This window comes from Medicago sativa, chromosome 2 (assembly GCF_051527215.1).
Source record: "Medicago sativa cultivar Bolivia chromosome 2, Bolivia_mono, whole genome shotgun sequence".
NCBI lineage: Eukaryota > Viridiplantae > Streptophyta > Magnoliopsida > Fabales > Fabaceae > Medicago > Medicago sativa.
Genome location: NC_140750.1, coordinates 77,903,469 through 77,925,331, shown reverse-complemented (window position 1 = coordinate 77,925,331; position 21,863 = coordinate 77,903,469). Strand labels below are relative to the sequence as shown.

The 21,863-nt window shown below is 34.0% G+C and overlaps 3 protein-coding genes across 7 annotated transcripts; 2 read left to right on the top strand and 1 right to left on the bottom strand.

The window, feature by feature from the left end:
* The first annotated feature begins 1,042 nt into the window (after window positions 1-1,042).
* On the top strand, window positions 1,043-2,353 carry LOC146951025 (MSF1-like family protein). Of its 2 annotated transcripts, none has more exons than XM_085746997.1 (2): window positions 1,043-1,401; window positions 1,508-2,353. In XM_085746997.1, the coding sequence occupies exon 2, from the start codon at window positions 1,554-1,556 to the stop codon at window positions 2,103-2,105; it is 552 nt and encodes a 183-aa protein (XP_085603123.1). In that variant the 5' UTR covers window positions 1,043-1,401; window positions 1,508-1,553; the 3' UTR covers window positions 2,106-2,353. The 2 variants fall into 2 exon arrangements, with proteins under 2 accessions (XP_085603123.1, XP_085603124.1); XM_085746998.1 differs by having other exon boundaries at window positions 1,266-1,401; window positions 1,533-2,353.
* Window positions 2,354-4,159: 1,806 nt separating this feature from the next.
* LOC146951024 (zinc finger A20 and AN1 domain-containing stress-associated protein 8-like) lies at window positions 4,160-6,499 on the bottom strand. Of its 4 annotated transcripts, XM_085746994.1 has the most exons (4): window positions 6,398-6,499; window positions 6,193-6,257; window positions 5,658-5,750; window positions 4,160-5,051 (listed from the first exon to the last, which is right to left on the bottom strand). In XM_085746994.1, exon 4 carries the CDS (start codon window positions 5,034-5,036, stop codon window positions 4,518-4,520), a length of 519 nt encoding a protein of 172 aa, XP_085603120.1. In that variant the 5' UTR covers window positions 5,037-5,051; window positions 5,658-5,750; window positions 6,193-6,257; window positions 6,398-6,499; the 3' UTR covers window positions 4,160-4,517. The 4 variants fall into 4 exon arrangements, with proteins under 4 accessions (XP_085603120.1, XP_085603121.1, XP_085603119.1 ...); XM_085746995.1 differs by lacking the exon at window positions 5,658-5,750 and having other exon boundaries at window positions 6,140-6,257; XM_085746993.1 differs by lacking the exon at window positions 5,658-5,750.
* Window positions 6,500-13,274: 6,775 nt separating this feature from the next.
* Window positions 13,275-18,540, top strand: LOC146951023 (ZIP metal ion transporter family). Its single transcript, XM_085746990.1, has 12 exons — window positions 13,275-13,470; window positions 14,344-14,402; window positions 14,579-14,671; window positions 14,788-14,877; window positions 14,995-15,076; window positions 15,304-15,359; window positions 15,501-15,557; window positions 15,812-15,852; window positions 16,556-16,623; window positions 16,990-17,046; window positions 17,132-17,249; window positions 18,164-18,540. Exons 1-12 carry the CDS (start codon window positions 13,407-13,409, stop codon window positions 18,207-18,209), a joined length of 831 nt encoding a protein of 276 aa, XP_085603116.1. The 5' UTR covers window positions 13,275-13,406; the 3' UTR covers window positions 18,210-18,540.
* Window positions 18,541-21,863: the final 3,323 nt, after the last annotated feature.

Genomic DNA, 21,863 nt, shown 5'->3' with positions numbered 1-21,863 from the left:
TATTATAAGAATCTTTTCCAAAAAAAATTAGAATTTTTTAACATAACATGAATTTAATATGAATTTTTACATTTTTTACGGTTAAAAATTTATATTTAATTCAAGTTTTGTTAAAAAATTCTATTTTTTTCTGGGAATTTTTCTTACAATATTCTACACATTTTTGCATAATTTCATTAAAAAAATACAAAAATTAACATAAAAATAGGGACCAAAATTAGTAATTGAAAATTTTATAGAGACTAAAAGTTGAAGGAAAATTTTAGAGGGACCAAAACGAAAAGTTGGTATATTTATAGGGACCAAAAACATATTTAACCCAAAAAAGTTTATACGTGGATGTTTAATGTTAATCAGTTGGTATGTCGAAATTCATTGTTCTCAAAACTAGAGTTCATATGTTTATTATTCATTTTACATTTAAAACAAAATTGATCGATTACTTGATTTATGATATTGTTGCTGAAATATTTATATGTAAACTTAGGTTAAAATTAAAAAACAAGATGAGGAAACTGTGAGTGAGTAATCATGTTGTCATAAGCACGGTTCGACCTACCATCTCAATGTTAAATAATTCATAAGCACATCTTAACGAAGTTAGCTGAAAAATGGGGAACAAGGTAAATATTCTATGACTTAAAACATCAATTTGTTAAAAAAAAAAAAAACTTAAAAGATCAATTTATAACAAAACTAACTTAAAAACTAACTTATTACTAACATCTAATTTAAAGGATCGTGAGTGGTATTTACCCTACTTACTAAAATAAAAGTTAAAAGGTGAAGATATCTCTCACTTTGAATAAAAGAATAAGGTATCTCAAATTAGATTTAGGTTTCAAATGAGCGTGCTAGACAATTTATTAAAAAAAATAAAAATATATAATGAAAGTAATATTGTATGAGATGCCAACGAGTTGCATTTGCGAATTTTAACCGACAAATCCATTATCCGAACCGCATGCTTTCTGATATGGATGGTTGCTCAATAAAACTCTTCAAATTTTTTCGTTGATCGGGTCACACAACTCCCGAATAATTTTATTTTTTTTAAACTCTGATCAGATTGGAACTCCTAATTTTATTTTATTATTGGAAAATGTGAATAATTTTAACAACCATCTTAAATTTGAATGAGTTGATTAGGATTGAACCCAAACATAATTGAGTTTGAGTTAAAATGCCGGTTTGGGTCGTTTGTGCAACTGGGTTCACAGTTGACCCGTACACATGAACACCTCTAGGTATAGATTTTGACTCTCACTTTTCTTGTCTTAACCAAACAAACCATTACAAAATCAGCACGCGAAGCAGCCTCAGCACCTCCACACTCTCCTCCGCCATCTGATCAATTCCAATTTTACCCTTCCTGTCACCGCCTCTTAATCCTCACTTTCGGTACGCTATTATTCCTTAATCTAATTATATTATTATATCATTCTGCACAATCCGATCTAATAGTCTTTTTAATCTGCCACTAATTGAAGAAATTATCTTTCATTAGGTTGATCAAATCAAATTTTCATTAGGTTAATCGATTTCACAGCATAATGGTGAAATCATACAGACAAGAACATGTTTATAACCATCCATGGGAACGAGTAACCTCGGCATCATGGCGAAAATTCACCGACGCCGAAAACAAACGTGTTTTACCACACATTCTAGATTGCAATACATTGAACACAAGCCTTGATTCATCTTCCGGGAAGCTATACGCGACACGTGCTATAACCGTTCGTTGTCCGTGGCTGGTACGAAGGATTATCGGTGAAGATATTTGTCATTGTGTTGAATCAACTGTCGTGGATGCAAAATCGCGGTCGATGCAGATTTGTTATAGGAATATTAGTATGGAGAAGTTTATTGAAGTGGAAGAGAAGACTAGGTATGATCCTCATCCTGATAATCCGAATGGATGGACTGTTTGTCAGCAGGAGACGAGGATTCGGATTAAACCATTGTCTGCTTTGGCTTCTATGGCGGAGAAAGTTGAGCAGAGGTGTGCTGATAGGTTTCTTCAGAATAGTGCTAAGAGTAGAGATGTTATGGAGAGGATTTGCAAATATCTTGAGGCTGAGTCTAGCTCATTTTCCTTGTGATTGTTTCTCATATAATTTGGATTTGAGATGTATCTTTGTGTGATTGTGTGGTTTCTCTGATCCGCGTCACATTACTCTCTAGTCTCCTGTTAGTGTTTGTTACTTGTATTTGAAAGCATTGATTATGATTACTGGCTCGGTTTTAATGATTATCTGTGATGGCTTATCAGTTATTTCTGAGGGATAAACTTGTTTATCTGTTTTTTGAATAACTCTGACAATAAATGTTAGTTTGTTTTCCATGTTAACACTCTTGACAGTGTGCAGAGTGGAAATGAAGTTATAGTTTGTTCGGATTACTAAGTGTGTGTGTGTGTGTGTGTGTGTGTTTGGTTCTACAATGGCAAAAATTGGTTTTGATTGCTAGTTGATTACTTAGAGATGTTTGTTTTTCTCTATACCTATTCGACAAACGTATGGTTGAAACTCATTATAATCCCATCCGTATAATTTGAATGGTTGGGGGACTTGCGAGTTATATGTGTATGTGAGCTCTTGCATACACATGCTTAAAGAGTCTTCCCTTCCACCTCTGCCTTGATAGATATTAACTTCCATTTTATTGTTGTAGCTTTTTACCTATCAGGATGAGTTCACGATTTCAAATCATATGCAACATCATGATGTTTGAATAGTGAGATTTTGATTGTATCAATTACCTTTGATTTTTACGAGGTTTTAATAGTGAAATAACTTCTGAGAAAAAGTGAAATAACCTGTATAGATTAATGTCAGATTTGAAATGTAGATATTGGTTGGTCATGAAAGGGTTTGAAATGAACTTTGCATTGTTTGTACGCCAATATGTGGAATGACAATGATTTGAATATCGTTAATGACAACAACATTCGAGGGTGTTTCAATACAAATAACTAAGATGGAATCCTCGCCTTTCGCGACTTGTTTCTTTATGTGGCATATGGCTGTCTCAGTCTCTCAGATGCAAGGTAGTGAATATGGTTCGTGGATGGAGAGGGAGAGGCTTGGGGAAAGGAGAAGACGATGGAGTATATTTGCTATAGATGTATACCATTACATTTGACAGAACTTTATGATCTAATAATAAACAAATGGTCTTACATGTACACCACTTAAACCATTTGTGCAGATTTGAATTTGAACTTTCCCTCCTTTTGTTTGGGAGAATTAGTTCCATTTTCTTATGATTCTTCGCTTGTAAAACAAGTCTTCAAATATGTTTTATGAAGAAGTTGAATAAATGTTTCTGAAAAATTTATAATGTAAAAGCTAATTTTAACTTGAAATTATTAAAAAAAAAAACATTATTATTATATTTTTTTCGTATGTCGCTTTTCTTTGGTATTTCTTAGAAATTTGGAGATCTTTGGGTTATAACAACTCGGTTGGTTCCCTCAAAAAACAAAAAAACTCACTTATTTGAGTTAATGGATCAAATGAGTTGAAAGGCTTAGAGTTTGAATCCTAACAAGGAAGAAAATACTGACATCATATTTGACATACTAATATTTGTCATTAAAAAAAACCTTAATGCAAAATTCATATTTAATATAAACTATTTTAAAGATATTTTGAAAAGCTAAAAATACACAATTAAACTATTGAAAACCTCTCTTTTCCCACAAAATTTATTTGCTCACCTTTTTCCATCAAGAATAATCATCGAATTCAGTATTTCAAGATCTACAAAACTCACCTTACACAACGACCACCTAGACCTGAATGCTTTTAACAATAATAAGCACTTTAAATACTTCTGCATATTCATATGAAGGGAGATATAACTATTTTTACCTGCACCATTTTTCTTACTTGTGTTTCACTTCCGCAATTTTACTTTCGAAATCAGCAATAAAATAATAACTTCATTACTCAATACAAGTGCAGGCAGTTATCATAATGCTTAAGATATAATTGCCAGTTATCTTACGTTGATTTACCAGTTTTCTTTTAGTTATCTTGAAAATAGACCCCACTATTAAATTTTAATACATGAAAAAGAGTGAGCCCAAACACATTCAACGCATTCTTTACCTAGAGAAATTCAATGATAGCCATAAAAAACCACAATAATATAGTACAATCTACTCATGTCTATGGATCAATCTGAAATCAACTGTCAATTGCACATACCATTTTGACATGTACTATTACAGAGATAGATAGGGAACAGAATATACGCCTTTTAATGCAGACACCACCAACTTCCACTAAACTAGCAGAGATTTAAAAGACTTCAAAACACTGGGGCATATATTTTGGCCAATCAAATGAAATGCAGTCTCTCTCAAACTGCAGAGATAATACCCAAGTCCCCCATCACATATAAAAATATAATAAAAACACCATTAAAATATGCAGGAAACTCGGATCATCTCATGATGACATTGAGCATAACAGCATCTCAAGACACGAAACTTTAAGACACCAAATCTAGATCTTGTCAAGCTTTTCAGCCTTCACAACAGGGTTTGCTTTTGCTATTGCATCACGTCCAGCAGTGCGGTAATCAAATGGGCAGTCATGCTTGTCTGAGTAGCGATGTACAGCACAGTAAAGGTTACCACATCGACAATTAAATCCTGTCAAACCAACCCGCTTATTGCAGTTGCTGCACCGCTTAGGACCATCCTTCGGCTTCTTCTCCAAACTCTCCTCTGAGCCGGAAGCAACTAACGGTTCTGCAGAGATGGTTTTGGGCTCCACTTGATCGACTGAGATCTCCACGCTGGCAGTGATAGCAGGTTCAATTACACTGCTGCTGGATGACCCATTCATGATGTTCCCAATGGAAGATGCTGCAAGTGTGGCCTGCTCCTGTTTCAGCATCAAGTCTTTGTGGCACTTGGAACACATGTTCATGGTAGCTGCGCTTCCGAAAAATCCACAGTTGTTGATGCACAACATAGGACCCTCTGGGGCAGCTTCACATCCAGTCTGATCATGGTCCATCTTTTTTCAACTTTCCTGCACCAAAGAAATTTAAATACCAAACCATATAAACATAAATTGCTCGCCTAGCTAATAATAAATGGCGTTCTGAGCATATACAATGTCCAACTATGCATATTAACCACTTAATTTATATAGCATAATCAGCACTATTTTCAGGTAAAGTATCGATAAATGAGCCAAATGAAACTTGGGGTCAATACATGAGCTCTTAAACAAGGAAAGAACAGAGGATTCGTCTATTGATTATCTCTTTAAGGATGTCTATAGGAAAGCTCACATGTACAAATAACTCATAAAAGCACACGGAAGTATGATCATAAAAGAAAGCAATGTGATCAGCCTACTACTCCACCTCAAATAAACAAGATGGCAAAATTAGTTAGGTAGAAAAAATAATACTATGCCGTGAACTTTTCATAAATTTATATAGACAGCTTTCGTTCACCAAAAAATATCAACCTTATACAATTAGTGTGTGTTGGTTAAATGATAATATTCATCAAATAAAGCATTGGGAAGCACGAAGACGCAATACACAACTTAAAAGTTATCAATGATCAATTGAAAACAAGCTCAAGATGTTATACGATAGTGAAAAACAGTGAAATATCCTCATACTTGTTATCGTCGTCTATTTGGTTCATCCATTAGATCACAAACCTTCTCATATCATCATATAAAATAAATTATTGCTGTCAGAATCATCAGAACCTTATTAAAAACAAAACAAAACAACATTAAAAACAAGATCATTCAAAAAAATAATTCAACAAACGTAGCAAACATTAAAAAAAACATGCCATCTACCAGTTGACTAACATGAAACAGAAAATTTGATCAAAAATTTGAAACACAAACACAGAAAAACAATAACAAATCCAAATAACATTCAATTTTCAATCATCAGTAGCAGAAATCACGCTATACAAACCACAACTCAAATTTTCAAAAACCAATATAAATAAATTAATTAATTACAAAATCAATAAGGTGATAACCCCTACGTAAATCTGCATGTATAATCTATAATCCCAAATTTTCACCTCTACCTCGGAACTAAAATTCTTAAAAAAAATTCGAAAACAAAATTCGAAAAAAACCTTAAAAATAAAAACTGTACAAAAATATTATCCACGACGCGAATATATCCAACCTTGAAGCCAAAAAACGAAAGCTTCAAGCCGATCTACAAGATCAGAATCGTATCAAATAATAATCCTGTATTCACAAATTCAAAAAAATAAAAAGATTAAATTAATAAAATAACGAAACAATAAACGAAATTAACAATAACAAGAACAAAATCAAGCTAAATAAAAATGAAAACATAGAAGATAATTAGGAAATGGAACCCTAACCTTTGAAGATTTGGGATCGAAGAGGGAGAAAGAGGAGAGAGAAAGAAATGAAAATGAGCTCTGTTAGTGTTTGTTTCTCTCTCCTTTTTTTTTTGTGTGTTTGAAAAGCTTTGTTTCTCTTTCTTTGTTTTGCCAACGAACGCTCTTCACTGATTGGGGTGCGACGTGGGAAATGGTTATTGGGGTTGAGGTTTCATGTTTCATTTCCGATATTGTCCTTCTTTAGAGGTTAAAAGTGTTTGGGAGATGTGGGGTATTATGGTCCACCTATGTAAATTATTGAGTGTTTAATACGTTATTAGATTAATTAAGTGGAATATTTGGTGAGGGGTAACTTTGGGTAAAGGTCTAAGGAGCATGGATATTAAGGGTTTCTTTTTGGATTGATTTATTTAGATTTATTTATTAGGACAAGTTTTTTTTTAAGGATCTATCTTTTTTGGTTACAAAGGATAAAGAAAAGCAGGGAAAAAACAAAAAGAAGGCAGGAATAACAGCTAATCACGAGGGAAGAGAATTCCCCAAGCATTATCCCTTAGGAGAGGAAGCAAACTGTCAGGAGGGGTGGCATGATTAGACAAGGTTGAGTCAAAGGAAGCTCCTAACTTAGCAAGGAAGTCAACGCAGCGGTTACCCTCACGAATAGTGTGCAAGATAGGAGTGTTTCCTAGCCGAACCAGATCCTTTATGTCTTGGATAAGAGTGGCATAAGCATGATAAACCATGGCAGGCCCGTTGATGAGGCTGACGTAGTGGAGAGAGTCAGAGTAGAACACAAATCAACAATGTTCAAGTTTCGAGCCAGCTGCAAACCCATAAGAATGCGCGTGAAGTTCAGCAAACAAAATGTCATCCGAGTGATCAATATGGCCGGAAAAACCAGAGATGAAAAGACCAACATTGTTCCTAATTAGGCCCCAAAAACCGGTTCGTTGAGGATTTCCAAGACAGCTTCCGTCCGCATTGAGAATGTAGCAAGAATGGTTGAAGCAATTCCACTTGACAACCCGGTCCTCAGCAGCAGAAATAGGAAAGAGGTGGAAAGTTGAAGCAATTCCACTTGACAACCCAGTCCTCAGCAGCAGAAATAGGAAAGAGGTGGAAAGATGTCCGGATAACATTAACTGTGTCTTGAATATTGAAATAAATGCGATGAAGCGACCAAACCTCAGAACTAAAACACATTGAGTTGCGATATCTCCATATCCACCATAAGGTTGCAGCAAAGAGGAGAGGATGAGAACCCTTGAGGTCGTGCCAGAGCCAGACATACGCATCATTTTCATTGAAGAAATCAGCGGTATTGAAGCCAATATGACACCAGATTTTGGAGGTGTGCAAACAGTCACGAATGCAATGAATAAACGTTTCAACATGTTGGTCGCAACGGGTGCACTGATCAGGATGAGCAATGTTTCTATGCCTTAACAAGGATAAAGTCGGGACAACATCATGACAGGACAACCAAATAAAGAACTTGAATTTATCCAGAAGCCGTAGTAACCAAATCCAGGTCCAAGAGTATCTATTAGTACAAGTTTTATGAAATTGTTCGGGACAACTTATGAAAATAACTTATGGCAATTTTCATAATTTTTTAATTTATTTTCATAAGTTTGACAACATTACTTATAAAAAGAATTTACAGGGTATGCAAAAATAATTTAACATTATTTTATCTTTTGCTATGAAAATAATTTATGTAAATGTATATATGAACAATTGATGAGACTAATCCATAGAATCGGATAAGATCATAATGGATGCCAAAACTCTTCCTTAAGAAATTTAACACAAGTGTTTATCATGATAAACACTTGTGTTAAATTTCTTAAGGAAGAGTTTTGGCATCCATTATGATCTTATCCGATTCGATGGATTAGTCTCATCAATTGTTCATAAAAAATACTCAGTACATACGAAAAATCAGCAAAAATCTCAATAAAAGAACTAAAGACAAATCTTATCTAATCAAAAGTATAACTTAATTTGGCTCGTCAAGTGACAATTCTAACGATAAAGAAGCCTAACATCATCTTAAAGTAGATCACATATATTTCTAATAATTTCTCACAATCTTGTCTCATATTTTTTTTTGTACTCTTCATCTTAATTTCATAGTAAGTTAGGATATCTACATGTTGTGCCCATGATATATCTCTAATGTATTAGGTAAAGCAATTTTTTTGAAAACGAAAAGAAAAAATTAGATTATAAAAGCCTCGCATGACAGCCTTGACATCCTAACTATATTGGCATCTTAAGATTATCAAATGTCATTTGTTGTGCCGTAATAGTTTTATTAAAATAAAATAAAATGATGAAACAAATTCTTGGAGGACTAGACCAATACGCAAGATAACAATCATGAGATTATACAACAGCTGACTCGTTAAAAATCTTAATAGAAAAATCCTGTGGAATAAAACCAGGCATGACAAGGTGAGGTGTGGGGATGAGTTTTACCTTTCACGTCTCCATCTCCGACTCTCATATAATTACTCGTTATCTTACCGATACCCAACAGGAATGGGAATTTAAATCTCATCGTAGTCCCCAACGGGTTTGGGTATCTCTGCCCCATGTCATTGCAGTGAATCATTTGTTTAATATAAAGAGAAGTTTTTCTATCTTCGAAATCAATGTTGTATTGCATTATCCAGTAATATGTTCACTTTAACATTTCATTCATCAGAAGATTTTGTTGTTGCTTTAAATATCAACGACAACTTTTATAACATGACAAATATCAACGAGTAATAAAGTAATTTTCAATATATGGGACGGGTTGGGCATGGATTTAAGGTGGATACCTATATCCCCGTCAGCCGTACCGTACCCGTGTTTTGAAATTCAAAGAAAACCCAAAGTCATGCCCAAACCCAGTAAAAGCGGGGAAGCTCGTCAAGCCGGGATGACTTTGGGTGGATAACCGCATATATGGGTTTTGCTGTCATGTTTATTTAAGTCCATATACTCCAATAAAAGAAAAAAAATAAAGTGCAAAACAACAGAAGTAACAAAATCTCATTGTTCCGGACTGGCCCAAGGCCCCACACACCAAAGCTCGGGTCCGACCCAAGTCCACTAAACAGGCGATACCATATAATGGATACACCCTAAAACCTACTGGATTACGTTATGGGTCGAGAGTTCCTCACCAAGGGCCGAGAGTTACTCACACCCGTACAAGACCGAGAGCTCCTCATCTTCCCGAGGGATACGTTCATATAACCATGTACAATTGGCAGGAGCAAGGGTGACAACCAAACCCTAGTTGGCCAACATTACACACACACACACCCATGCTTAGTCTTGGGTCATGTATGACACTTGTTACTCATTCTATAGCGGCATAATCACTTGAACCCCTCACTGACTTGGGTGACAGAGTGCATACATGCACATCACCCCCTTTCGATGAAGAAGGACATGCAATAGACGACTTAACTGAGCTAGCTTAAGGCGGACAGAATGAAGCTCAAATCTCCATCAACTCAACGGATCTCAACTAGTCAGCCATCTTCTTAATTCCAACTGGATCACTCGTGACTAACAAAATCTAAACTCAAAAAGGCCAAACCTACGTATTATGATAATGCCAAGAAGATATTTATATATTCATACTTATATATTTGATACATGCGTACAAAATACACCTATTTTTAAAAATTTATTTTAGAGTTTAAGATTTGTCCTTGAATTGTAAGATTTTTTTTTTTTTTTTAGCAAAGATAAATTTATTTAAAACTATGAGATTTTCGGAATAATAAATTTGGATGGTTTTTAATAACCAATGTTAATACATTAAATGTTAATCTATTAGTATTTCTTGAAGGTAAAATCAAACCCGAGACGATCCTTGTTAGTTCATTTCTTAACTCTCTCATCTCAATCACCAAACCAACTTTATATTTTCAATACTAAATTTAGATATATATTAGAAATCATGGGTTTTATTTTGGAAAGTTTCATTTTATGAGTGATTTTAGTGCATGTTTGCTTTAATGTTGTGTTTGTCCTTTCAGAAAAATCACATTGTTGCATAAGCTTGCTTTTGGATCTTCTTTAATCGCGGTAAAAAAGGCCATAAACGTGTGTTTGGCAACAAAAACGCACAACGAAACAGACACTTAGTGTTCACGAAATGAAAAAGGTCATGAACAAGTTGTGCAAGTCTGGTGAGCTTTGTATTTTAACTAAGAAAAACTATGGCCGTGGATGATTTGGTTTGGATCGATGCACATCCAACCTTCTGTTGGTGATTTCCAAAATAATGGAATCACTTTAGAACCAAAAGTTGTAACTCTTTATGGGAATCATTCATATACATTGGAACCTTTGGCAAAGAGATGCTTAATGAACGTTTGCATTTAATAAGTGTATATGATTATAACCTTTGACAAAGGGGTGCTTAATGAACCATAACATTGTTTCAAATCAAAGGGGTGTTTTCTCTCATGTGAAGGGTCATATAATGCACTATAAATACTTTGCATTTGGGCATTAGTTTGACAGAGAAAAAATAACACACAATTTGGACACAATTTTGTTACATTGACAACATAATTCTCCATCATTCTCTTACTCTAAATCATCCATTAATTCTCTAATGCATGAGTGAATTGCTGGAACCATAAATCTGTAAAATACTGTTAGGAGATACGCTTGGTGTGGTTGTGCAATACACGTCAAGGAACTCATAGTATCCTGAAGGGGATTCGCCGGTCATTCCGTATTGCATCCAATATCTAAAGGTTAGTGTGGCAACCTCATGCGCTTTGAGTTTTACATGCATAACCATTAAACATTTCAGGTTTCAAGTCAGCAGCATCTTCCCAACAATCAAGATATACAACAATATTTGGAATTTATGTGCACACTTCATCATAGTCATCTTCATCATCTTCTTGGTCAAGTTATTGCAGCAGACCCCCAACACAAGTTCCAACACCTTCTAGTTAAACCAGAATGCAATGGAACCTTAAAGACTAGTGGCGGAGGCTTGTATGGGCTGAGGTGGGCCACGACCCACCCCAAAAAATAAAAAAAAATCCTATAGAGAAATTACAAAAATACCCTCAGCTTAATTTATTTTTCCCAAATGGCCCACCCAGTATTCCCAGTCTTTTCCCTTCCTCTGTTACACGTTAGACACAACTTCTTCCCCCTCTTTGAAAACGCGACCTATCTACAAACTCATAACCCTCAATCCAAATCAACGCCGTTTCTCACCGATTTCTGACAGCGAGACCGGCGGCGCCGACCACTCACTCCGGCACTCATTTCTCTCTCTCATTCAGAGAATATCAAACAAAACCCCTTTTTCTTTTTCACTCTGTTTTTCCAATCCAAATGGAAAGGTAATTTCTTGACTATTGTTGATTTTCTTTTTTTATTTTAGAATGTAAAGGTGTTTGTTTGTTGTTGTTTGCTACAAAGATTAGTTGTTTGATATTGTTGATTGATGATTGCTACTGTTAGTTTGTTACTAAGTTTGAATGTTAATTAATTTTCATGTTTGTTGTTTTTGTTTGTTGATTGTTGGTACTTGGTAATTGAATTTTGAAACTGCAATGTTATTTTGGTTATAGAGAAATTAGTATTTTGTACTAGCATTAGCAATGTTATTTTGTTCATATTTTTGTTGTTATGCCAACATGCCATGCGTACAGGAGCAATACTATGAAGGTTACATATGAAAAATCATGATATAGGTGCTTCAATTGTGGTTCATGTGTTTGAGCTATAAAGGATGGGTTTTGTTACTTAGATTCTTGGTAAATGTGTTCATTTGCAATGAATGTTCTAATTGTTTCCAATTAAACTTTTGAAGCATCAGCAATCATTGATTTTGCTTTCTTGCATATTTGCACCGGGTATTGTTTCTGGTGTTTTTCTAAAATCCCTTTGGAATGAGAATGCATGTTACAGTTCTATGTAAACTTGTTTCCCAAATATGTATAACTCTGAAATAAGATTTTGCTTATTTTAGTTATGTTATATTGATAAAGTTTATATATTAGAGTTTATTTTGCTGGCCCACCCTCAATATTTTTTCCAGCTCCGCCACTGTTAAAGACTGATTTAAAATTCTTTCAAAATATAATTCTTTCAAAGTATTTTTAAATCTAGATAATTTTATTCTATAAACTATTTGTTGTACAAAACAGAAAATAAAGTACCATGAATCATGTTTTCTTCCGGCACAAAAAAAAAACACTATCCATGCATTTTCACAATAAAGATAGTCGTAATACATATCTCGACAAAATAAGATGGTAGGAAGTGATTTGTATTACATTGTCACTTATGGACAACACGTGATTTTTAATTCCAAAAATATATGAAAAATATCATGTGTGTGTAATTGACTAACTGGTGTTACTATTATTTTACTTTTCAAAACCTAGAATGTTTCTCTTTTCATTAGTCAAATTATTGAAAATTAATGACAATTTGTGGGTATAATTTTTTTCCACAAGCAATGACATTGCTCATGAATAAAATATTTTTTTAAAACCCTAACTCAACCGATAATATTGATATTGTGAGATTAAATATTTTAACTGTAGTCCTAACTCAAAACTTTGAATATGTGCGAGTTTCCTTTAATATTTACCACTTTGTATTCAGACTTTATATTATTTTGCTTGAAATATGATAAAAAAGATAATAAAATTGAACAACGTTAAAATTAAAGTTTAATTTATTACGCATACAAAAAAATTACACAACATCTAATCGTGTGTTGGTGTTAAATTGCGATTTTTCCTTAAAAAAAAAAAAATTAAATTGCGATTTTGGCTAAAATCACAACTTTCGCAAAGTCAAGGGGCTAAAAATGTATTTAAGTGAGTTGAGTTAAGTAGGTGTTAGTGGGTATGCTATGAAATGAAACGCTTCTTCTGTGTTTCTGGTAGTTGAAACAATTGTTATTCATTTGCGTTTGGGTAGTTATTATCCGAATTCGGAACCCAATTAATCAATCAATCGTTGAATTGAAAGCATGGATTCTCAAGTTATGGTAGCTCTTGCTCTTTCTCTCGTTGGTGGTCTCAGCACTTCCATAGGTACCTATGTTTCTCTCTAACTTCATTTCCATATGCTCTATAGGATAGCTTATATGATATATAAGCGATTATACAAGAGTTTAAATGTGTGTATGGTTCTGTGGCGACAAAAATTGATTTTGAATCAATTGTTTCTTTTGAATTTGTATGGACTAAAAATGAGTTGAATTGAATGTAAAGTGATTTATGTTTGAATACAATAAATTTGAAAATGCACCTAAACTGTTTTCAGCTTATTCCCATAAGCTCTATAGGACTGTTTGGGAGAGCTTATGAGAATAACTTATGACATGTTGGCATTCTAGGGTAGCTAATGAAAACAGGTTATTCTTTATTATATGAAAAAGTTTGACTTTATTGTTTGTTTGTTTGTTTGTTATATGAGAAGCTTCTACATAAGCACTTATATGATAAACATTTATGCTACAAGCGCTTAACTAAGCTGCTTATCTAAATAGAGCCTCATGTGCTATTTACATAATCAATCCCTCTACTGTTCCTTAATAATGAGTTCTGCTGTTACCAAGAGCATCCTGATTTCTATATAATAGATTATATTCTATCTACTAGAAATAATGGTGGATGTAAAAATCAATATGGTTAATATTTTATAAAGAGAATAAAACGGGACAGTAATAAAGTGGATCGTTTCATTACCATTGAAGGAGTGGTGGAACCTTAGGGAATTTAATAGTATGTTCGCTTGTATCGGTTGTAGCTCTTGTGGAAAGACACGAAAAATCTTTGCTTGCTTGCCAAAATCTGAAGATTTAACAGCTTATCATTAGTTGTTTGTTTGTTTTTTGGATTCGTTTTCATTGATTTTTCATGTGTTTGTAATGGGAATATAAGTTGTCAATCAATGTGACACAGGTGCGCTTTTTGTAATTATCAAGCCAGCTCCCAATTTGAAGATGCTTGGGCTATTACAGGTGGTTTTTCTTTTTCAAAACTATTTTTCATAACACGAAGATATTGGTGCGTGCGTTGGTTCATTTAGAATCTCTGTGTCCCCCTCTTCTGTCTAATGTGATAAACTGTATTCGAGTTTTTGATTTGGTTACCCTAGTCTGCAGTTTGTTTTCTAAAAATATTTCATTCTGTGAAGGGTTTTGCTGCTGGTTTGATGCTGAGCATATCATTCTTTGATCTGGCTCATAATGCTATAAACTCACTGGGCTTCTTGAAAGGCAACCTTTGGGTACGTTGTTGCATTTTAGCTAATCACAAAGTCATCTAACAGAAACGTTTTGTCTTGCACGTTGTCCCCTCTCGTGTGAGTTCTGACCAAAATCTTTTATCCTCTCATTTTTGTAGTTTTTTGCTGGTGTTATATTCTTTGCTGCTGTAGTCAGTTTTATCCCGGAGCCAACACTTACTCCCACTGCAGATGTCAAGACTAAAAAGGTTTTAATGAATTTGTCTCTTACAAATGACTATTATTACCTCTGTATTGTTGTACTTGCATCGTGGCATTCCATAAATATAGATTTTTGATAGATATAATGACATTCTTGAAATTAGAATAAAGGGGATGAAGGAGGCAAGGATATTATGAAAAAGCATCGCCAACAAGTTTTATTCAGTGGAATTATTACAGCTGTAGGTAGGACTGTCCGTGTACTTTTAAACCTAACATTTTCCTTACAAAGTAGTTTTTGCTGGAACAAATTTTTTTAGGGGTGTGTGAAAATCAACTTTCTTTTGAATGTTCAAGTAATATCTAGGGGATAAAAATTCCATGCCAATATCAATTCACATTTTCCATGTTTCCAATTGTTCACTGTTTTTGTAAGTTTTACTAATACAGTTTTCTTTTTGTTCATTTCTTAGGCATAAGTTTACACAATTTTCCAGAAGGAATGGCAGTGTTTCTTGGATCCATGAAGGTATCCAAGAACCTATTGATGTCATATGGATCTTCAAATTTTATTATTAATTGTTGAAGGATTGCATATATCAAGATTCTAGTTCGATATGTCCTTTAATGCCACTTCAGTTTGATGTTTCTGACATGCTTTTTTGAATAGGGTCTCCGCGTTGGCATCAACTTAGCATTGGCCATTGCTCTGCATAATATCCCAGAGGTGCAATTTTTCTTGCAATAAAACCTGTTTTACTCTAGATATAATAGTCACGTTTGAGTGGTGCAATTAATAATAGAGAAAAACCACTTTCCTTGTAGTCCTCGATGCTTTCTTGCTCCTATATTTTCTTGTTCCATATTCTGAGTTTCAATAAAAAAAATCTTTTTACCTACCCACATTATTAACGAAAAAACACATATTTTTAAGATGCTATGTAGGTCTTATTGTAATTTCAAAAATCTTCTGCTTTCTAGGGTGTTGCTGTTGCACTTCCTGTTTATTTTGCGACACAAAGGTAATAACTTTTTAAGTTTTCCTGTTGGCTCAAGCTTTTGTAATACTTACAATTGAAAAGTGACTTGTATAGCTATTCAAGTGTTATCTCGGATTGCTATGCTGGCTGAAATATGCATATGAAATACAGAAATAATGTGCTTAACAATGATGTATGTGAAATAAATAGGCTGATTGTTGAAAATATATTTTCAGTGGCTTTGAGAAGGTGAAATTCAAACTGTCACGTAAATAAATTGTGCTGTGAAGGTTGGCAATGTATATGATTGCCATTTTTTAAATTACGGATTTATTTGTAGAGCCATTGCCATGACGACAAGAGGTGCTGGCTTGGCTGGTTTGTGTTGATGGCTATTATGTGTAGCAAAACCTTTTTTGTTTTAATTTACTTCAACATAAAAAAATACTCGCATCAAACAGAAAACAAACTTGAGCTTGTATTAATTTGGATTTGAACGCTGGTACCTTAACAAATAAAATTTATGCTTAAGAAAGTATTGGTTACAGGATGCAATGATGGGTGCATTTTCAAACTTTGACATACTTGATGTTATTGATTTGTAAATTAATAACTCCTAGAGTTATTAATTAATCTTAAATCTTGGTTTTTGTTGCTATGTTAAATGAAGTTATGTCAATTAATATGCATTTGAATTATAACCGTTTTTTATTTGTTTATTTCTTTGGTTCTGGACGTGTCTTAGTAAATGGCAGGCATTTAAATTGGCAACACTTTCAGGCTTTGCAGAACCCTTGGGTGTTATAATCGTAGGTATGTCATCTGCTTTATGTTGCTTTGCACACCATCCTTATTTCCTTATGGTCAGGCGAGGTATTTGTGGCTATTTCACAATTCTGCCCATTGAATCTTCCTTTGTTGTCAAATAGTGGTTATAGCGGTGCTATAGTGTAGCGGAATTTGAACAAATCGCTTTGTCCCGCAATACGCTATTTAGTAGAGTTTTGTCAAATAGCGGCACTATAGCATAGCAGAATTCGAACAAACCGCTATTTTCTGCGATTGACTACATTGGAATTTCCCACTCTCTGCTCTTTTTTTTTTGACACTCAGGGTTTATTAGATATGTGAGTTACTAAGATGAACTTAATTTGATGATTTCTTTTTCTTTCTCTGTAGCCTATCTATTCCCTAGCAGCTTAAATCCTGAGATTCTTGAAGGTCTACTTGGATCAGGTTTGCAATGATACAGCTTCTTGATATTACAATTGGATTTTCAGCAATTATCTTTTTACGCAAATTGGTTCTATGGTGATTACAGTTGGTGGAGTTATGGCTTTTCTGACCCTTCATGAAATGCTGCCGTTGGCTTTTGATTATGCTGGACAGAAGCAATCTGTAAAGGCTGTATTTTTTGGGATGGCTTTCATGTCTGCGAGGTAATAATCTCATTTCTAATGAAATTTTATTTTAATATATAATGATATTGTTTGCTTATTATTATTATTATTTTTTTTTTTTGGGGGGGGAGGGGGGTAAAATATTTATTGCAACCGTGAATAAATTACTGTGCATGTTAACTACCAACTATCAATGATGAATTTTCTGGTGGTGACAGAAAGTGAAAACAAACAGTTGGCCTTACACCATTTAGTAACTGAAATTTACTACATTTTATGTCTTCAATTTGTGTTCACTTTTTGGGCTGCCTATCCTGCAATGTGACTGATAGCCAGATTCATTGGTTTTTTGAGCATGAAAAAACTCGGCAGAATTCACAGCAAGAATTTGCCAAAATCCAAAGTTGGTTGTGGCAGGGGTCTACTTATTTATCCAAGAGTCAATAACAATGTCGACCTATTCTTGCAAAAGAATTGTGACTCTTTACCCAATTAAAAAATTGCCTGTATTCCCATATTCTATACAATCATTCAAGTACAGTCAAAACATTATTTGCAAGAGTGCAAAAAAGTTAACCTTATTATGACCAGAGTCTTGGACTGAATTGCTACCTTGTTCATCGATTGGGTGGATTTCCTTAAAAATGGAGATGAAATTTTGTAATACAACTTCAGCTGAAAAATTTGAAAATTCATATATCCTCCAATTGTATGGGATACCAACTGACTATCATCAGGGGCCTTGCACCATCCACCTCCAAACATACAATCAGAGTCTGAGCGTCTTGCACCTCAATCTTTGGCTGTTGTTTCTGCCTGCTTTTTCATCCCTGTCACACGTGAAGTGTGATATCTCTGTTTCTTTACTTCATAAAGATAAAAAAATGGATGATATATTTTACTGTTGCTTTTTCTTTGCTAGTATTTCCTAATTAATGTTGCTGAATGTGCAGCCTGTATTTTCTAAGTATCAGCTTACCAGAGGAGATAAGCTTGTAGATGGGAGCAACTTCTCTTCATTTCTTAATTCATGAGCTCCACGGTATCATTGTGGTGTGTGTCTTCAGATTCTATTGCCAATTGCATCAAAATTCCTTCAGTAGGAGTCTCACAAACTGTCCGATGACAATAACGATACAGCCATCTGATGAGGATAGCAGTAGATATATCAATATATAGGGGATACATTCCACCTATGATTGTGGTTTCCCCTAAAAATGTACAAAGAGGATTACCGAATATGAGTGTGCTGTCTTCAATTTTTTTAGCCTACCATCAATCTTGTATCATGTATCATCAAATCAAGATCAAACCTTGAATTGCACAGTTACCGATAATGTGTTAATTTTTTTTTAATTTCTGCCTAGGGGTATAAGTAACAACCATAAACATGAAATGTAGGTAACTACTACTGGCGAAGAGGTTCCTCTCAAAGAGTGTGCCTCAAAGGCTCAAACAGTCTTTCTTTGCTACTGGTATTCAATTCGGAGTCTGCAGAATTTTTCCGATTGATTGCATTCTTTGGTGGTTTTTGTGCTGTGGCTGCTTTGCCTTGGCAATGAATTAGGTTCTTAGCTTTCTTGTACAAAAAAAAAAAAACCTTAGGTGAGCCGAAAACAGCATGTAGTTTGAAATTGAACAAATGCCCAAATTGGTCACTCTTGATATGGAGTTAGGTGTATCCACTTGGTCCTCAAATGCTATGTTAGTCCCTCACTTAGCAGAAAGTTAGTCAAGTTAGTTTCTCTATCTCAGAAAGTTTGTCATGTGAGATTGGTCCTTGAATATACATATTGAGTATCAAGTCGGTCCTGGTAATTGCATATCTAATGCCTATTTGGTCCATGAAGTTGCATGCTTAATATTGATCAAGTGCTCATTAACAAATACTGGACGAAAGGACTAACTTGACAAACTATCTACAAGGGACTAAGTTAACAATTTATGAAAGCGAGTGGATAACCAAATTGACACACCATACCACAGCAAAGTGATGGACTAAGCTGTACATTTACAGGTAGGTAGGTATCAAACCTTCTTCCTTTTCATCACTTCACTTATCTCATCTACTATTCCACCCAATCAAAGCTTCTACAATAGTTGCACCTATGCAACATCTATAGAGAATACGAGCTGAGAGTTACACTGGCTAGCTTCAATGTATTGGAATTTTCTTTTCCTTTTTGGTCTCTTAGTGCGGAAGTCCAAGGAGAGTCTGCGTACAAGTGTAATACTGTCTCATTCCGTCATAGGTTGCGACAACCTATGAATGCGGGGGTTCTAATTCCGTCATAGGTTGCGACAACAATTTATTCGTCACAGAGCTCTAAAATCTATCACGGAACTAAGGAAAAAAAAAACCAACTTCAATGTAGTAATGTTAAAACTCTTAAAAGGAGATTTTTTCGTCCATGTGATCCTATCTGATTCGAGTCTCTGCAATTGTGTGTGAGCGTTTAGTTTATTAAAAAAAATTGTTTGCTCTTTTTGTTTATATTTGAAACTATAATAAATTAATCATCAATAAAACTAAGATGCTAGATATGAAGATCAACTTTAAATGAAACTAAGATGCTAGATGTGAAATAAGATTCACATGCGTACAGAAACAAAATCTATATATATCCACATTATGTCTTTCTAAATATTACTCATAAACAACAACCAACTTTTAAGATTTTTGTCCGAACCGATATAAAGTATAAACCGCCAAATAAGGTCAGTTTCCATTATTGTGTGCCTCTTGTGTTTTTGGACAAAAATTGTGCCTGTGTAGAAGGCTAGTGGTAGCTTTTATGTTTTGAAATAGAGAAAAAATTTAGTCACCCCACATTTCCAAAAAATTGAACATAATTTGGGAAATAGATATGGATTTGCTAAGATTATTGTGCCATCGACACAATTTATGAGAAAGAACCAACTATTCACATGGATACATAAGTGATGCAGTCGGAAGCGAATGCTATAAACGCTAAACTTAAATTGAAAAAAACAAGTTTGCAAGCGACAAACCTGTAAAAATAGGGCTTTGAAATCTACCAGAAATTGAGAAAACTCTCTGAAATATTATTGAATGAAAAAAATGTCTCTCTGACTACATCTGAAGTGTTTAAATACTAAGGAAACCCTACTAGACCGAAAATCCAAAACAGAAATTATTAAAATTGGTCTGAAATAATAATAATAATAATAATAATAATAATAATAATAATAATAATAATAATAATAATAATAATAATAATAATAATAATAATAATAATAATAATAATAATAATAATAATAATACGGCTTTGTTTGGGACTATGGAGGGGAGGGGAAGGAATGACTTTGGATGGACAAAAATATAGAGGAAAATTGAGAAATCTTTCATATTTTTTGAAAGAGTACTTGTTTAGAGAGTGATAAATTAATGCTTATGATTAATATATTTTTAATTTTAAGAATATTATAACAACGTATATTAAATTTGAAGAATTCATATAAACCCTTCAAACCGCTTCTCCAATACAATTTTTTAGTTCCCTAAATTAGGAGGGTTTTATATTTTGAAGAAAACCCAGACACGATTTGGAACTCGTTGCCATGGTTTTTACTTTGAAAATTTGGAGACACTACTTGTATGGACTAAAGCTGTGTTTTAATCCGAAAATATACATTTGAATGATGCAAAAATTATGTTTTTTTCAATACATTTCAAGTGTTTTTGGAGGTGAAAAAAGTTCATTCCTTTAAAATATCTAAATTAATGGTATTGTGTTGTGAATCTTTTCACATTTAGTTTCGTGGCTTATATATATATACATATATATTACTTTAGTTATTTTATGAAAGGTAGTTCTACACAAAAGATATCACGAGGGACAAAAATTAATTTCATTTATTTTGATGCGACCAAATGTGTAAGAAACTTACAAAACTAAGTATTTATGCGTTTTTTTAATGGCAAAAAGAATATTATAAAAACTAAATTAAGTCAATAATACAAAATATTAAGATTCGCAGAAAAACTGCAGATCGAAATTAAAAATAGAAAAGATAATACCCAACCAACATCAATGGAAAGAGAAAACACTCAAACCCAAAGACGAGTTAGGAGAAACACTCCACACCCCTAAAAGGCAAGCAAGGAACCTTCCAACCAAATTCAGAGCCCAAACTCTGGGGAAATGAACCAAGCCTACTATCTGAAGAGTAGATACAAAGAAAACAAACAAACTCGAAATCCCTGCTCAAAGGCATCTAAGCAAAACTCTTCACCATAAACCTATCGGTCCCAACAGATCGATGGTTCCACCACCCACTCATAATGGAAACAAGGATGACCAAAATGTCTCGTAAAAAAACCAGTGCCACGAGGTAACGTGTATTTTATCAACCAATTGCTCTACATCCAGCGTCCTACCAGAGAACACCAGATCATTACGAGCAGACCAGATGGACCACACCACATGATGTCAGATCAACAAAAAATCACACCTAATACTCTCTCCTAAGAAACACTAAACACTCTTCAAAAAGTCCCAACAAATCACTAGGAAGGATCAACTTCCAACCAAGCCATCTAAAAAAACTTTGTACCAAACCCTCGATGCAAGTATTTTGCGTTTGTTACTTTGGTTACTTATGCTTATTTGGTGTGGTTCAAGGCCTGAA

What these genes read in the sequence shown, in the direction of transcription:
- LOC146951025 (XM_085746997.1), top strand. Translation starts at nt 1,554, where the DNA reads ATGGTGAAATCATACAGACAAGAACATGTTTATAACCATCCATGGGAA.
- LOC146951024 (XM_085746995.1), bottom strand. Translation starts at nt 5,036, where the DNA reads ATGGACCATGATCAGACTGGATGTGAAGCTGCCCCAGAGGGTCCTATG.
- LOC146951023 (XM_085746990.1), top strand. Translation starts at nt 13,407, where the DNA reads ATGGATTCTCAAGTTATGGTAGCTCTTGCTCTTTCTCTCGTTGGTGGT. An exon ending in CAGATGTCAAGACTAAAAAG is followed by an intron (nt 14,878 to 14,994) that starts GTTTTAATGAAT and finishes TCTTGAAATTAG; the next exon opens with AATAAAGGGGATGAAGGAGG. An exon ending in GTTTATTTTGCGACACAAAG is followed by an intron (nt 15,853 to 16,555) that starts GTAATAACTTTT and finishes GACGTGTCTTAG; the next exon opens with TAAATGGCAGGCATTTAAAT.